This window comes from Labrus mixtus, chromosome 8, assembly GCF_963584025.1.
Source record: "Labrus mixtus chromosome 8, fLabMix1.1, whole genome shotgun sequence".
Taxonomy (NCBI): domain Eukaryota; kingdom Metazoa; phylum Chordata; class Actinopteri; order Labriformes; family Labridae; genus Labrus; species Labrus mixtus.
In genome coordinates this window covers 16,250,283-16,266,217 of record NC_083619.1, presented here as the reverse complement: position 1 = coordinate 16,266,217, position 15,935 = coordinate 16,250,283, and the positions used below count along the sequence as shown (strand labels likewise).

General features: G+C 39.1%; 1 protein-coding gene across 2 annotated transcripts; it reads left to right on the top strand.

Moving 5' to 3' along the window:
- Positions 1–185: 185 nt before the first annotated feature.
- On the top strand, positions 186–9,401 carry ubxn7 (UBX domain protein 7). Of its 2 annotated transcripts, none has more exons than XM_061044696.1 (11): positions 186–315; positions 2,014–2,170; positions 2,393–2,457; positions 2,578–2,643; positions 3,906–4,018; positions 4,382–4,528; positions 5,194–5,284; positions 5,663–5,793; positions 6,129–6,648; positions 7,891–7,970; positions 8,310–9,401. In XM_061044696.1, the coding sequence occupies exons 1-11, from the start codon at positions 210–212 to the stop codon at positions 8,469–8,471; spliced, it is 1,638 nt and encodes a 545-aa protein (XP_060900679.1). In that variant the 5' UTR covers positions 186–209; the 3' UTR covers positions 8,472–9,401. The 2 variants fall into 2 exon arrangements, with proteins under 2 accessions (XP_060900679.1, XP_060900678.1); XM_061044695.1 differs by having other exon boundaries at positions 5,663–5,847.
- The last annotated feature ends 6,534 nt before the right edge of the window (positions 9,402–15,935 follow it).

Below are 15,935 nucleotides of genomic sequence, written 5' to 3'. Positions count from 1 at the left end.
ATTTGTCACAATGACATCAAAGTCTTTAAATAAATGTGAACAAACAGGAAATTCAAGAAGAACAATTAAAATACCCCCTAAAAAACTGTGAATGTGCCAGTTTCACAACTCTATTGTTACTGGACTGCGTTACCCACAATGCAGCATATCCTTTGCTGACGCATGGGGCTTGCGCCGCGCCGCGCAGAAGGAAAAGGACGGCGTAGCGCATGCGCCACATTTATGTTGTTGTTTGTGGCGGTAAGATGGCGGCGCTCGGAGACACCTCAGCTCCGGGGGTGAACGGGTTAATACAACAATTCACAGCAATAACAGGTAATAATTACATTTCATTGCGTGTTAAACATATCAAGTAGGTTTAAAACATTCAATAGGAATAGCCCCCTTGCCCAAAAACCACGAAATCAGTGCGAAGGAAAGAAACCGGACGTTAAGTCTTTCTGTGGCCCCTACGCTGTCAATGCTTTGCAGAGGGAACAACCACAGCCAGTTGTCAGATAAACTCCAGTGAAAGACTTGTAAAAAGGAACAAAGAAACATCCGCTGGTAATATTTCATGTTAAAATTGCTAAAGATGTTACATTCTCTCCTTTTGGTTGTTATACCGAACACTATTTAACAAGCCCAGAGCTTATGTGCTCGTTTGTGCTTTGCCTGTTCTTCGGTGAGGAATGGACGTCGGCTGAGCAACATTTCCCTTCTTCATCATCAACCGGAGCTTCAGACTCCACTGTGTTACTGTCATCTCCTCAGTGTCTGTGGCGCTAACAACACACCGCTCAGCACACTTTCTGTCTTCGACTACTCGTTCAGAGGTCCTCGGTCATTTTTATGGGATTTTGAAAGGATGGATATTGTATCAATTTTAAGTTATTTCTCGGAAGAAAAAGGGGGGACTCAGTCCGGGGGCTGCTACGCTGCTGGACTGAAAAAGTGAAACAGACATGCGCAGTACATGCGGAAGGTTCATTGCAGCCGAACTGGGGCTGTAACGTTACACTTAAAAAAAAAAAAAAAAATACATCCTCGAGAATTGTGTTTTCCCACTTGCATTTTTTTTTTCAAATTGTTTTATGCTCTGTGTCAATTAAATATTTTTGTACATTTAGGCACAGTCGTGGAGTTTGTTCGTGTTTTTTTATCTGTTAACTTCATGTCACGTTGCTTAAACATGAGCTGAGTTAATACTTCAGAAAGTATGCCATAATAATTTAACTTAATACAAAATGCATTTATTTCAATGGTAACACTTTTTTTTTTTTTTTTTAGTTATGGTGAGATTTCACATTTAACTGCTTCTCCAAGTTCATAATTGATCAAGGTGGATTGTAGTTGCTTTTCAGAGGACATTGAAATAGAAAAATAAACGCTGTTTATACTCGAAATGAGGACGGTGTTTAGACATGGAAATTAAAAAAACTGTGCAAATTTATGGAAACAGTATCACAACAAAACTGCTAGCATCATTTATTCATGACATGTAGAAAACATGTAAAAACAAGCATTCATTTTAGTGTTGTATTTATTATATTTGTGTTCTTTTTAGTAAGTTTCTCCATTACATCGTTTGTCATCCAAAAAGTACTAACATTTAATTTTTTCAAATAGTACCTTTTCAGATCAAATAAAATATTGGCAAATGTATAAATTGTTTTCTAAACTCTCTAGTTTTGACTTAAACAATGACAATATTGGTCAGGTTTTAGTTGTCACAGCATAGCAAAATATATGGTCACAACAGTAATCAAACACTAAATCTATCTATCTATATATACAGTATTATTATTTTTAATTGAGGTTGTCAGAGACTGTAGCAAAATTCAACATATTCCTAGATAAATGTTGCTTCAACTTAAAGCTAAAGCTCTGTAAACGGCAACCGAAGAAATACAGCATTAACTGTACACACATTTTCTGTGGCTATGATATGTGTTAGTATTTTCAAACATCTAGCACACTTGTATAAATATTTTTAAATCACTAATGTGCATTTATCCAAAAATATCTTTTTAGGGGCCACCGAGAGTGTAGGAAAACATATGTTGGAGGCATGCAGCAACAATCTGGAGATGGCAGTGACAATGTTTCTGGACGGAGGAGGGATTGCAGAGGAGCCCAGTACCAGCTCTAGTTCAGCAGCTTCAAGCAGCAGAGCCCCTCCTGCTTCAGAGTAAGATCATATTTTATCTTCACAAACTTCAGTTGGACAAAAGTCAAAACAGTCGCCCCTCACACCTCTTTGTTTTGCTGTTGTTGACCCTCTCTGATTTATTGTGATCCCAAATCTCTCCTGCTTTAGAGTTTTTAACAGTGAAATGGTAGAAAAGTTTGTAAGACAGACTGATTGCTTTGCATCTTAGAATAACACTGTAAATCTTTCCCTATGTCTCAGTGAAGTACGAGCACCAATTCCCCAGAAGCAGGACATATTGGTTGAACCGGAGCCATTGTTTGGAGGTATTACACTTCTTCTGATATTCAACCTCATGTAAACTGGTCTTAAAAAAACATTTGTCTGGCTGTAGTGTTTCAATCATCTGCTTAAAATTATCTGTAATGTGTCTTTTTCTCATGCAGTACCAAAGCGAAGAAGACCTGCTCGATCTATATTTGATGGTTTCCGAGACTTCCAGACAGAAACTAGTGAGTAAAATCAAGCTTTCCACGCTTAAAATACCTGGGGCCTCATTTATCAACAGTGCGTAAGCACGGATCTGTGCGTAATGAGTGCGTAAGAACATTCTCACGCAAAGAGTGGAATTTATCAACTTGTACTTTTACTTATAAGCACAGCTCTGAGCATGCTTACACACAGAATCTAGCGGTAGAACATTGACACTACAAATAAAAAGCACTACGAGTGTCACAGCACGCCTGAATCAATCTCAGCTTAGATGCATGTTCTGAGTTTTCTTTAATTAATATTCCCAAATTAGTGATTTTGTCTAGTTTGAAACAGAAGTCTTGCCTTAATTGGTCTCAAAACCTACCTTAAAAAGTAGTAAAAAATCATGGCTCGTTTTGCATTATTAAATGATTTGGCAAACCGTGCGCTCCGCAGTAAGTGCGTTTCAATAGAGCGCACTGATCCGTTTGGTCCAGCTTGTTCTCTTGTGAGAGCGTCACTGTTTGATTCTTTTCCCAGAGAGAGCTGTGTCCCCGATGACGCTGTGAATGCACTGTGATGGGGTGAAATTGAGGAGCTTTCTGTTATCCTCCAGCTGCAGATGCTTCTCGCCTTTGTGCCGTGATGCGTTTTTATTTATTTTTTTTGCACTGAGCTTATTATCTAACTTCATCATTGTGTTTTCTCCTCTGACCTAGAGAATGAACAGACATTGTCACCTTGTCTCATGCAGCATTTGTTATTTTTTTAGTTACTTCGACTAAGTGAAAAAACAAACAATTTATTTGGGTCACTCAGCGCGAGAGTTAGTAACCTTGTTTTATTTATTAATTTCATTTATTACCGATTTTTGTTCAACCTCATCCGCTTCCATCCCTGTTGCCATGACGCTCCTTTTCTTTGCTCTCGTATTATTCCGGCGAGGTGAATACGTTCTTGTGGTTTTTAAAGAGGTGTGTTGTCATTGGAGGCGTTTCTGAATGTAAATGTCCCTGAACATGCACGAGCCTGCTGGTTAAGCACATGTGAAATTTATCAAAACTGATTACCTACCAGTGTTTGATAAATACCTATTTTTTTTTGTAGTTTAGCACATTCTACATTTCATTGTTAAAGACAGAATTTAGAACACTTTCTACGCACTGTTGATAAATAAGACCCCTGGTGAATAGCAAATGTGGTACAACTGAGTGCTACCAATTCACAGCCAGCAGTGCAACCAGTCACCACTTTTTTGCCTCAAACTTTAACTGTGTTCGTTGTGGTTTTTTTTTCTTAGTTCGCCAGGAACAGGAGCTGCGAAACGGTGGCACGGTGGATAAGAAACTGAGCACCCTGGCAGACCTTTTCCGCCCTCCCATTGAGCTCATGCACAAAGGCAGCTTTGAGACGGTAGGGAGTCACTTACCAGACACGTTGCACCACACATCTTTATTCAGCTTGTGTCTGAGAAATCTCACATGGTGACTGTGTAGATCACAGGTGGGACACCAGGTGTGCCATGTATGGGAGGGCAGAGAATGCAGACAAAAGTTATGAATTATGTATGTTCCCTCTCTGGTCCTCCCTTTCTCCCTTGTTAAAAAGGCAACCAATTATTTATGATATCAGCTAGTGCTTTCTTTAAAATCAAAGTAAATTACACAACATAGCATTTTATCTGCCAATTGAACAGGAAATCTTTCCATTTTTTGCTTCATCCAGCCTGCTTATGTTGTTTTTTCTGATTCTGTATTTCATTTATTGTTCCAAAAGGCAAAAGACTGTGGACAGCTGGAGAACAAGTGGCTAATGATCAACATTCAAAATGTTCAAGACTTTGCCTGCCAGTGCCTGAATAGGGATGTTTGGAGTAATGATGCGGTGAAGACCATCATCAGAGAGCACTTCATATTTTGGCAGGTATGCACTTTCAGATCCCGGGGTCATACATGGTCTTTTTGTTTTGTTTCTCTGCAATGATCCGGCTCCTTAACGGGTTTATAGGAAGACCAAGTTGAACTCAATTGGTATTGTGCAAAGTTTGTAACGTCAGTGATGCAAAAAAACAGAAACCTTTACTCAATACAGCTGCAGAACATGTTCTTTTTGTCGAGTGAAATAAGGTTGAGCACTTCTCCTGCTGACTTCAGTTGTCATTTTAAATAAAGATTATTTTACGTCGGTTTCTGCGAGTAGAAGTTGTATATTGCTTATTAAAGGATGCATGGTAGTTGCTTTTTCAAAATCCGACAATTGGACAATTTCTAACAATGTACCATCAGGACTTAAAAATAATGTATAACCAGCAGTAAACTGTAAAAGTTCAATCTTCCTTCTGCTACACGTTTTCACAGGAGCACCATGCTCAGCTCTGATAAATTATTACCTAAATCATACTGGATTTTTATTCAGCACAGAACAGTTTGCTGTCTCTTTTCCATCAATCTAACACCATGCATCTGTTGTCGGTATGCCGATAAATCCTTCCATTCAGCACATGAAATCTCACTCCATTATGTTGACTTTTACTTACATGTCTAGAGACTCAGGTTTGTTTTGTATTGTGCCTTTTCTTTTCATGACAGGTATATCATGACAGTGAAGAGGGACAACGATACATCCAGTTCTACAAGCTGAACAAGTTCCCTTATATCTCCATCCTTGATCCTCGCACAGGTGAGTGAGGATTAGAAGTAGTGTTATCTACAGATCTGATATCTGCATGCACACCATTTGGAATACAGAACAACAACCCTAAGGAAAATCCGTTTTAAAGCAACATTATACAGAATCCTTGACGTGTGACTGAAGAGACACCATTAAACACTGAGATAAACACAGACTTACTATAAGATCTTTACTTATTTAAAAATGTAGACAGATGTGAAATAAATGATGATCTGTGTAACCATCTTAAGTGTATATCATTAAAGCTGTTTGAGTACTTTAAAATCAAATCAACGCATGCCTGCTCTTGCTGTCTTTTTGAAAATCTTCTTTTGAATTCATTTTTTAAAAACATACAACTGGTTGTTCATGTCGTGTTCCCTTCAGGTCAGAAAATGGTGGAGTGGAACCAGTTGGATGTGGCGTCGTTCCTGGAGCAAGCGTCCGGCTTCCTGGCAGAGCACGGGCAGCTCGATGGGCCTTCCTGCCACGCACCCCCAGCCAAACGAGCTCGCTCTGTGGGTCTCTTATCTCATAGAAATAATCTATCAACTGAAGAGCAGTTAATTGAGGTTTTTTGTTATTATATATCAATATTACATGTTTTTTGTCTTCTCTGGTGCTAAATGGTGAACTTCATGTAAAGAGCACGTGTTTTTAAACTTCTACAGTTTCTATCTCCATGAACTGAAAGTGAATGATTCTACAATCTTGATCCTCAGAATCGTATTACTGATGCTGTATATTTGTTGGTATTACACAGCCATGAGTGAAAGAGTTTTTAGACAGAGTGTTATTTTCCCTGCTCTTTGATGTGTCATTCTAATGCCACACACTCTGCTTTGTCTTCTAGGAGAGTCTGATTGATGCCAGTGAAGACAGTCAGCTGGAAGCAGCAATCCGAGCCTCTCTACAGGAAACCCACTACGAATCCTCAAATGCCCCTGAACCCCCTGACTCCCCTAGATCAGACGATGAATCAGACGCTGAGCCTTTCTCTGACAGCGAGGGTCCGATCTCTGTTGACGGCTCGGACAGCGAAACGCCAGGACCTCACGAAGAGAAGAGTTCCATCAGCAAACACACCCCGTCCCTCCCGTCCACGGCAGCCCAGCAGCGTCTACACCCCGATAGCTCCACTTCTTCTTCTTCTTCTTCTTCCCACAGAAAGTCTCCGTACAAAGAAAATAACCACAGTCACAAGAAGGAAGAAAGCAAAAAGAACCACCTAGAGCCCTCAGCCTGCGGTCCTTGTCATCCTCCGTCTGACGCAGACTCTGGTGGGAACCACTGTCCCCCTGCTGCTGAAAGCACTGGACCTTCCAAGACCAGCACCACCAAAACCTGTGAAGAAGACTGTCCTGATGACAATGGTACGTCGTCCTATCATCCTTCCTCTAAAACACATTAATTGGTAATTGAAGTAAGATGGCTGAGAGGGCACACCTTTTGAGTTGAGTCTTTGAGTCTGAGGTCAGGTCTGCAGACAGACCACCTCACAAAATGTGAATTATGAGCATACCCATAGCTTTGCCCATGTTGAGACACTGGAACACAGAGAACATCTAGCATAGCTGCAGAAATACTATGCTAAGATTCAACAAACTAAGAATGGTTAGATTGTTGCTCCGTATTTTCTCCACTTAGATCTCGCTGCAGTTGAGTGACACAAAAGATTAAGAAAAGAAATCAAGAAAGCAAAAGTAATTTTTCCTTCCGCAAAGACATCACAATTTGAATTCATCCATTTGAAGCATTTCTGTTTTAAAGTTTTAATAAAGTTTGTTCGGAAGTTGAAATAGATTCATAGCTAAAGAAAGAGTTCAGGGACCAATTGAAATATGAACAAATGCTTTCTATTGGAAATAACACACATTTTAAAGATCCTTACTTGACACATTTGTGTCTATCTGAAATGAAGAGCGGCTAGTTGGATTACTCATGATTCTGACCCACAAGACGTATACTGTGTGTAAAAACCTGGCATCAGCTGCAGGGAATGCAATAAGTAACTGACCTACCAAAAAGAAGTGAAGTTTTAGAAGTGGCAGGTGGTATAGTTGAGGAACAGGTACTCTAAAATGTTGCACCTGCCAATATTCCAACAGAACAAATCAAATCCTGAAACTATTGAACGAGACTGTTTCTGCGTTGTGAGCTTGACTCAGCCTGTTATAGTTTTGATCAGTTTCGATGAATACGCAGGGCCCCAGAGCTGTTTTCTCTAAGTGTAGATTTCTGAAGGGTTCAGTCTGATCTTCCTCCTCCTGCAGGATGTCATCAGAGTCACTGAAGCCCATTTGTAAACTTAAATAATTCAGTCCACTTGAGTATGTTATTTTTGCATGTATTATCTTCAATGCAGTCATAGTTGTGAATGTTGTGCACAGTGTCTCTTTGTGTGTGACCTTTTATTGATGTTGAAAACTCCGGCACTGGCAATAAGATTTGAAGGCAAGTCTAAGCCTGACATTCTTTTTAGAATCACATTGATTGCGCAATGGGATCACGTGATTACAATTAGTTTTAAAGTCAAAGACATGGACGTTGTTAACTTGTTGAACAGACTGCATGCAAGATCTTTACCACTTCTTCTTTTTTTTTTTATCCCTTAGGTCCCAAAGCCAGGTTGATGCTTCGATACCCAGATGGACAAAGAGAACAAATATCCTTGTCTTCTAAAGCAAAACTTATGGTAAGAATCAGTTTTAAATGAGGGCTTTTTGATTTAGGAGAATATGCTTTTTGTCTTTATTTCAGGGTCAGGTATAGGATCAATGTCAAACCTCTCTTTACACACTTTATTGGAGGATTGTAGCTCATAGACAGAGACAGACTCTAAGTCTTACTTTTAAGTTAACTGTCCTGAACTTAGTTTTATTTTCTCATCCAACCCATTGCAATAAAAGCAAATTTGCGTTTTTCTGCAAATGTTAGGCTATTTCTTAAGGTGTCATAAATGTGAGCATTTAAAGTGCACGGTGAAAATCAGTGTGAATACTTATCCTTGTGTATTACTTCCTCTCACTTCAAGGCCCTGGTAAGACACGTCCAGACCAAAGGTTACCCTAATGAACGCTTTGAACTCGTCACCAACTTTCCCAGGAGGAAGCTTGCCCACTTGGACTATGACATCACGCTGCAGGAGGCGGGGCTTTGCCCTCAGGAGACTGTATTTGTGCAGGAGAGGAACTAGCCTTGTCAGACACACTCACTCTGATCTCTGTATCTCTCTGATTGACCTCACCCTTTCACAGATGACTCAAGACGATGTTACTGGCATTGATACTATAATTCCCCATTCTTCTGGAATTAGGCCCCGTGTTTCTCATGACAACTCTGAGTGGATGGACTACTCTACCTGCCATGCCACTAGTCTAAAAACTGACGTCCCTGCCGTCAGCTTGAACCCTGTGTAGTGCTCAACAGTTGTCCAGCAAGGTTTCAGGGAGGTCAGAAGTCTTTAACTTTCTTAAATGATCTATTCCTCTCTGATTCCAGCTTCATTTTGTTCTGAGAACTGAAGCACACGAGGACAGAATTGACCATATAACTCATTTTCAAATAAAAAGAGAACCAATAATGAGCCCCTTCTTGATGATGAGGTGACAGGGAATTGGACAAAAAGACTTTTACCTCCCAGAAAGACGGAAAAATTTATGTTTATTTTCTAGCTTTTCTTGTTATTCTCTTTACCCCGGGGACAGGTAAAGGGAGGATCATTCTTCTTTATTTTTACTCAAATTTTCTCTCTCACATGGTCATGGATAGAGAGGATGTAATTATTCCGAGGGTTGAGTTTTCTGAGTAGAGACGATAACAAGTAAAAGAAATCGCCCCTGTTGGACATTTGTGACACACCCGTCATGTATATCTGACAGAATTCTGGTTGATCTGCACATTTTTACTCAAGTTTCTATTGGTTCATTAGAGACTAGTACATTGTTTTTTGGATTTCAACTTTTGATACAGAAGGGAATGAACAAAGGGGGGTATATTTCATCAGTCGGACCTACACTGTACAGAGATGGCTTAGAGACTGATGTAGCTGTAGTCGTTGTTTCCTCTCTTTTTTATATGCTGCCAAGAAAATATGCTGATGTTAAAATATAACCACCAAAACCAAGGGAGATTCTGCTTGGTCTTTTTGTTACGTTCTTTATTTAACACATAGCTATGATGTGAAATACCGCAGCAATAAGTAGTTGCAAACTATTTTTGTAGTCAGTGATCTTTTTGGGTCATTTAAAAAAACAAGTTGAAATCCTCTACATTCAGCTTGAAAATAACAATAGCAATTTTATGTATAAAGCACATTTCATTACAGGTAAGCTTAATGTGCTTTACATTACACTCATCAATGACACATACACACACACACACAGGGTAACTATTTGTATGCTTGGGAGAATAGACAGGTTTGGGGTTTAGTTTTAAAAGTGGACACAGTAGTGATGGACCTCAGCTCAACAGGGAGTTTGTTCCAGAGAGGCACCACAGTAACTAAAAGCCCCCCTCTCCGGACTTTGATCTAATTCTGGGTACGGCTCAAAGACCTTCACCTGATGACCTGAGGGGGCCGGGTCAGTTTGTAGTTCGTGAGCAGCAGAGAATTGTACTCGAGAGCTGAATCATTGGGAGCTTTATGGACTAATAATAGGAGTGAATAAAAATTGTGACTTCTAGATTATTTACTCCTCCTGTTGATATTACACTAAAGTTCTTTGGTTTGTCAACAAAACAAAGCATCCAATGATGTCATCTTCGGCTTTGGGAAAAACTAATCAACATGTTTCATCTTTACTGAATTATCTTAGCCCTAACAACCAATCAGTGAAATGAGATCCTTCAATATATGAAAGTTATTCTCACTAACAGTCTGTTTGTGATAAAAGAAAATGCAGCAGTTTACAACTTAATTAAAACAAAAGGAAAGCAACAGCTCTTAAGCAACTGCTACTGAAACTAAGAGGAAATGCTAAGTTGTCTGATGGCAACACAATGTCTCAGTATGTTGTCTTATCATTTCTAAAAGGCTAGCTTATCAACTTGGTTTAACTTGCTAAGTTCATAATAAGTTCTGCATGTCATATAACCTAATGAGTTGATATTTAGGTCAACATCAGACTGAATGAAACATATGTGATGAAAGCTGTAGGAGGACGTGCAGAAGAATGAGTGCTTTAGTACGTTAATATGGACAGATGGTGGCAGTAATGTGCCTAAAACATGGCAACAAGAAGACGACTTGCCAGTGTAAATATAGATGGTTTGAATGATCTTAAAGAAATGATCACAGTGCATTTTTTGGGCCTTGGTATATTTCTGGCTGACATATATTCACAAGAAAATGTTATCAGTGTCAACTTTAAAGGTTGGTTTAGGGGTGAAGATGGTTTATTTTTTTTATTTTTTTCTGAAAGGTTTTTAAAGCCAAGTTGTCAGGTCTTTAAAAGATGGAGGTGATATGTGGAGTCCTGTTTTTAGCTGATATGAGAAAAACCTAATTAGTCAAAGATCAGCTCAATAGAAACCCATTCCTTTTAAGATATACATTTAAAAAAAAAAAAAAAAGGGAAAACAACAAACAAATGCTTTTCCACTGTCAGATGTTTTCCCAGGCACTTTATAAGGCATTGAGATAGTTTCCTGCATGGGCCTTTTTAAAGCTGACTAAACATTTCTTAATGAATCTTAAATGGTCTGAAGACCACTGTAGAAAAACGGACAACAATTAAAAGGAGGATCATTCTTTCCCTTGTTAAGTGGTTCCTGGGACTTGTAGTTCTGGGTTTTTGGAGTGGAAATAGTAAAGTGCTGGGCCATCTCATCCAACCAGAATAATTTCAATGTACCTCTATACTTATTCAACAAGTGCCTGAACCCTCAGAAGGCATTTCCTTCATTTGATGTTTTGAGGTTAATGTTTACGAAGCCTGTATTACACATTCTCTCCAAAAATCTCTCATAGATGTTTAACTTGAGATCCGCAGACTGTCGTGGAGGTCATGGCAGATTGTCGTAACATTTTCCGTCTAATGAAAAAGGTAAGTACAACTTTGTACTGATGTGCAGTGACCCTTCCCTTGTAAGTGGGACAATTGAACCCCAACACTTTGTCTATAGATCATCAGGGGTCAAAGCTTTAAAAAAAAAAAAAAAAAAAGAAGACAAAATGTCATCTGTCAGCATTTTAAAAGTTAAGATTCATGTTTTATTTTCCCTTTGAACAAGGGCTCCAAGTGATACTCGCAACAGTGTCTGTACGGGGCAACGGTCGAAGGTGAAAGAAAAGGCCCTGCAGCTGTACAAACAGATGAGGACACTGACTCTGTTTCCCTCCTCACTCTGTGGACAATACAGTACGAGAAGGGCATTCCTTCACCTACTGACATAAGGAGGTTGCAAAAGGGCAGCACTGATAACTTTTCCCTCCTTGACTAAGATCATGTTAAAATGCTGTTTTTGCCTTCAAGTGCAGAACAGGTGAGATCATTCAGGCAAAAGATCTTCCTAGGTATTCTCTGCATGATTATATATGGGAAAAGAAAATATTAGGTCAAATATCATCGTTTAATCAGTGCAATACTTTAATATTTACATTGCTGTGGATAGTGAACAGTTGAAGTTTGTTTTCGTGTTTTGCTGATTTTGCAGCTTTGAGGTTATAAAAGCTTTCCAAAGCCAGCTGGAATAACAACAGCAAGTGATGAGTGAGACTCGTGAAACGTCCTGAGTTTAATGCTTCAACATAACGGCAGAGAACGACCTGCATTCACTCCACTTTGTGATTCATTTGTATTGTGCTTAAAGGTGAATGAGGTAACTGGGAAAGAAATGGTCAGACCCCGCATGTTTCAGGTTTCTTCTGTTGCATAAGAAGGTTGTACTGGATGTTGACCTTAGTCATCAGTGGACCTTTCAGTTAGTTCTCAGAATGAAATCAATGAAAGTTAATGTGTGATCAGGGAGATTAAAGAGGGGCTCCACTCATTTTCCTCACAAAGTTCAGTGAATTTAGGACAAGACATTTACTCACCGTTTTGTGTAATAGCTTGTGTGGTCCCAGTTGATACTTCATAGCAAGCTTGTTTTATTTATGTATTGTGGCATGAGGTCTAATGATGCTTCGTTTTTGTAACAGCATTGGTACTGAAGAGGCAGTGAGTTTATTATGTGAAGTGTAGGTCCAGTGATTTGGAGCTAAAGGTCACCATGTCTCAGCCTCAGTGGCGTCATTTTTTACATGGCTTTTTATCAATCTGCTTTGTGTGAATGCCCCAAATTCATGGACAGGCAATACAACATTAAAAGAGCACTGATATAAGTCACATTTCCTAAAGTCACAGAAACATCCAAGGAAGTAAATTTCCCCCTTTTCACTGTTTCCGCACAGCTTAGAGCTCCTGTGAGTAACTTTGGGTTTGTAAAGTTTAGGTGAACCATGTGGACAAAGTTGTACCTCTTATCTCTTTGCTGATATTCCTGTCCGATGCATTTTTACCACCAACTCTAATCCTACTTCTCTGAACAGTCAAGGCTATCACATTATGTCTGCCAATCTTTTGTAAAATGTAAAGAAGAAAAGAAAAAAGGCTTTTCGGCAGTGTGCACTAAATCATGTTAATCGACACCTGCCTTGCGACAGCAGTTTCAGCTATTAGAAATAACTATCTGGCAATTATGAATCTCATCAAATGTGGTCTTGTTTGCTTTTTCAGTTCATAACCAGCTGAAGCGTCCTCACAGGAGATTTAAAGACATGCAAAGATTGAGCTAATCAACACACAAACATGTGAATTTGGGCATAGGCTGTTTGTTTTTTGCCTTACAAACAAGAAAAAACACTTTGTCATTTCAGCTCATCATTTTAACCCTTTTCAATGCCTGCTGGTTTTGGTCCTGGTCTGCTCAGCGGGGGCCTGGACTTTGTCTTTGGTCCATTAATCATGTGCTTTCCTCTGTAGCTCTGTTGATGTGTGGAAGCATGATGAACAAAATAAACACACCAGTTTGAATCTGCAGATTATTTTAAATAAAACGCTCTCAGTTCTTGACCAATCATTGTCCGATGCTACAAACCCACCAAGTTCCAGAACCTTTGGAAAGTGCTATCCTTGAGCAGGACTTTTGGGAGGGTTAAAGTATGGAGCCAAGATATAGATCCTGGTCCCTGCTGTGAAAATAAGCTCTTAGTCCCTCCAAAGGTTCTTGTGTCTGGGGAGAGTTCCTGCAGTGGAACGGCAGTTTTATGCAGCAGTTTTATAAGATTTTAGCATCAGACAGCCCGGTGATATCTTTCTGCAGTCTATCCCATTCGAATAGCTGCCTGGTGCCATAATAAATGAAAATATATCACTTTAGTAATTTAATCAAATGCATAAGGTTTAAACAAAAAACAAGCTCTAACAATGATCTTATCTATAAACGCTTCTTTATTCAAAGATCAGAAGTTTAATCAGCAAGTGTTTGTATGAAGGAATATCACATCCATCTGAGCTTTATGTCCCTTGTACCTTCTGTAGTTATAATCTAGTTGCTGATATTGTTTTAAAAAAGTATTTTGTATGTTATTGAGCAACAAGGAGGGAGAATGTGTCTGTGTGTAATGGTCAACTACTACTGCCTTCTTACACTTCTGCTCATATGTCAGGAGAATAATCATCGTAGGTTATTCACATTTATTAAGCACAGTCAGGAGGGCTTTGTGGTCGTAATCAGCGTCAGTCACGCAGCCAGACACAAGTGTCTTCGAGGTATTTCAGGAAGCCTCATTACAGAATGTTTCAGATTATTTAGAAAATATTAACTAGAAGCCACAAATGTTATATTTACAACTCGACTATTATCAAAAACATGACATTTTCCCCTGATTATGTGACTTTCTACTCGTATATACAGAAATGTCAACTTGAGTACAGGACAGCTGTGTTTTTGTCCTGCCGAACACTTTATGAAGAGGTGTTATGTCATTGCATTGACACAGAAATTGACAAAGAAGCATTAAAATCAAGACTGAGGGCAGATAATGACAGGTTCCGACATTATCTAATGACTCAGGCATCAATTCAAACGGTATAGCAGCAGACTGAAACTGTGCCAGGACTTTTATCCTCATGTTCATTGCTGGTAATTTAGGGCTTGTTAGGTATCCAAATAGTTTTTCCACCATTAAAAGTAGAAGATTATGTGGATTTACTGCATTATGATAACTAAAAGTCTGATCACATTTAAAACTCACTTTATGATACTTTTTTTTTTTTTTTTATGTATAACTAGCCTCAAACATGCCAGTCATTTGATCTGTTCTCAGATGGAAACGAGGCCAGTAATCAGACAAACCAGAAAACAGAGTCATGTTTTTGTACATATACTGCAACTCTAGCTCTTTAGTTGGTCCCACTGAGATCTCTGGGATAAAGTGCTCGGATTTATCCAAACAAGATTTCAAAAGCATTTGTCCTTTTCTCATGGCGCTTCTTGTAACTCATTTTATGGGGTCATTCAGAACTCTGTTATGAATAGCCTAGATCCTTGTCTGCTTAAATCAGGATTTCATCCCAATCCGTTTTTTTGCATGTCAGTCTGGCTACAGCAGACCAAACATTGTTACATATAGCCTATCATTTGAGGAAATTAATCAGCAGGAGGAAAAATCCCAAAAGTTAAAGTGAAAGCAGTCAAGTTGCAGCTTCTCCAAAATTCAGCTGAAAGAGTGCTGATGAAGACCAGAAAGAGAGCACACATTTACACCTATTTTAAAGTCTCTGCATTGGCTATACCCGTGTGTTTTAGACTTGATTTTAAGATTCTTTTATTGGTTTTAAAGCTCTTAATGGTCTTGCTCCCATCGATTTATCCCATTTGCTTTTAACTTATGAGCCCAGCAGAGCCCTCAGGTCATCTGGAAGTGGTCTTGTAGTTGTTCCAAACATCCAAACTGAAATCTGGTGAGGCATCTTTTTTTATTACAACGGCCCCGTCTGTGTAACAGTTAACCCGGAGACCTGAGGGTAGAACAAAATGTAAACATTTTTAAAAGCAAACTCAAGACCTAGCTATTTAGTCTTTTAACTGAATCTCATTTTATCTGCATTAGTTTTAGTATTTTTATTTTTAACATCCTGTTTTTCCTCATTAAGAATGAATGCTAGTGTTTCCTCAGTCCGTCAGACTGGTACTGACAGGTCAGACAGATACTGACAGATGTCATCTAGCAATTTGATCCAAACACTACATTTCTTCTTCCTGGAGTCACAAAGGGTACCTTGTTCGACTGAGTGAGATGCCAAAGGGCGGTGAGAAGGTGTCATTGCTTGATTGCCAAAACCAGCTCTAATTTCATCATGAATAATCCTTCCTATTGATGAGTTCAGGTTAGGTGAACAATGGTGTCTGCAAATCAAACAAGGAAGTGAAGCAAACTGTTTTCTTTTCTTTCTCAGACATATTTCTCAGACAGGTTTTTCATAACATATGAGCTGGAGAGCTATCTGTCCAACGTGAATCCTTTCCTGAGAGTGGTGGTGCTCGAATGCCTCCATAAAGGTTCTAAAACACCTGAACTTTAAGGGTCTTATGGACCGAAAACATTTCAACACAATAGACAGCTCAGTTTTAAATCTGGATGCTACAGGACGATATCAAAGTCTTGTTTGCC

What these genes read in the sequence shown, in the direction of transcription:
- ubxn7 (XM_061044695.1), top strand. Translation starts at nt 210, where the DNA reads ATGCGCCACATTTATGTTGTTGTTTGTGGCGGTAAGATGGCGGCGCTC. An exon ending in AGACTTCCAGACAGAAACTA is followed by an intron (nt 2,644 to 3,905) that starts GTGAGTAAAATC and finishes TTTTTTTCTTAG; the next exon opens with TTCGCCAGGAACAGGAGCTG. An exon ending in AGACTGTCCTGATGACAATG is followed by an intron (nt 6,649 to 7,890) that starts GTACGTCGTCCT and finishes TTTATCCCTTAG; the next exon opens with GTCCCAAAGCCAGGTTGATG.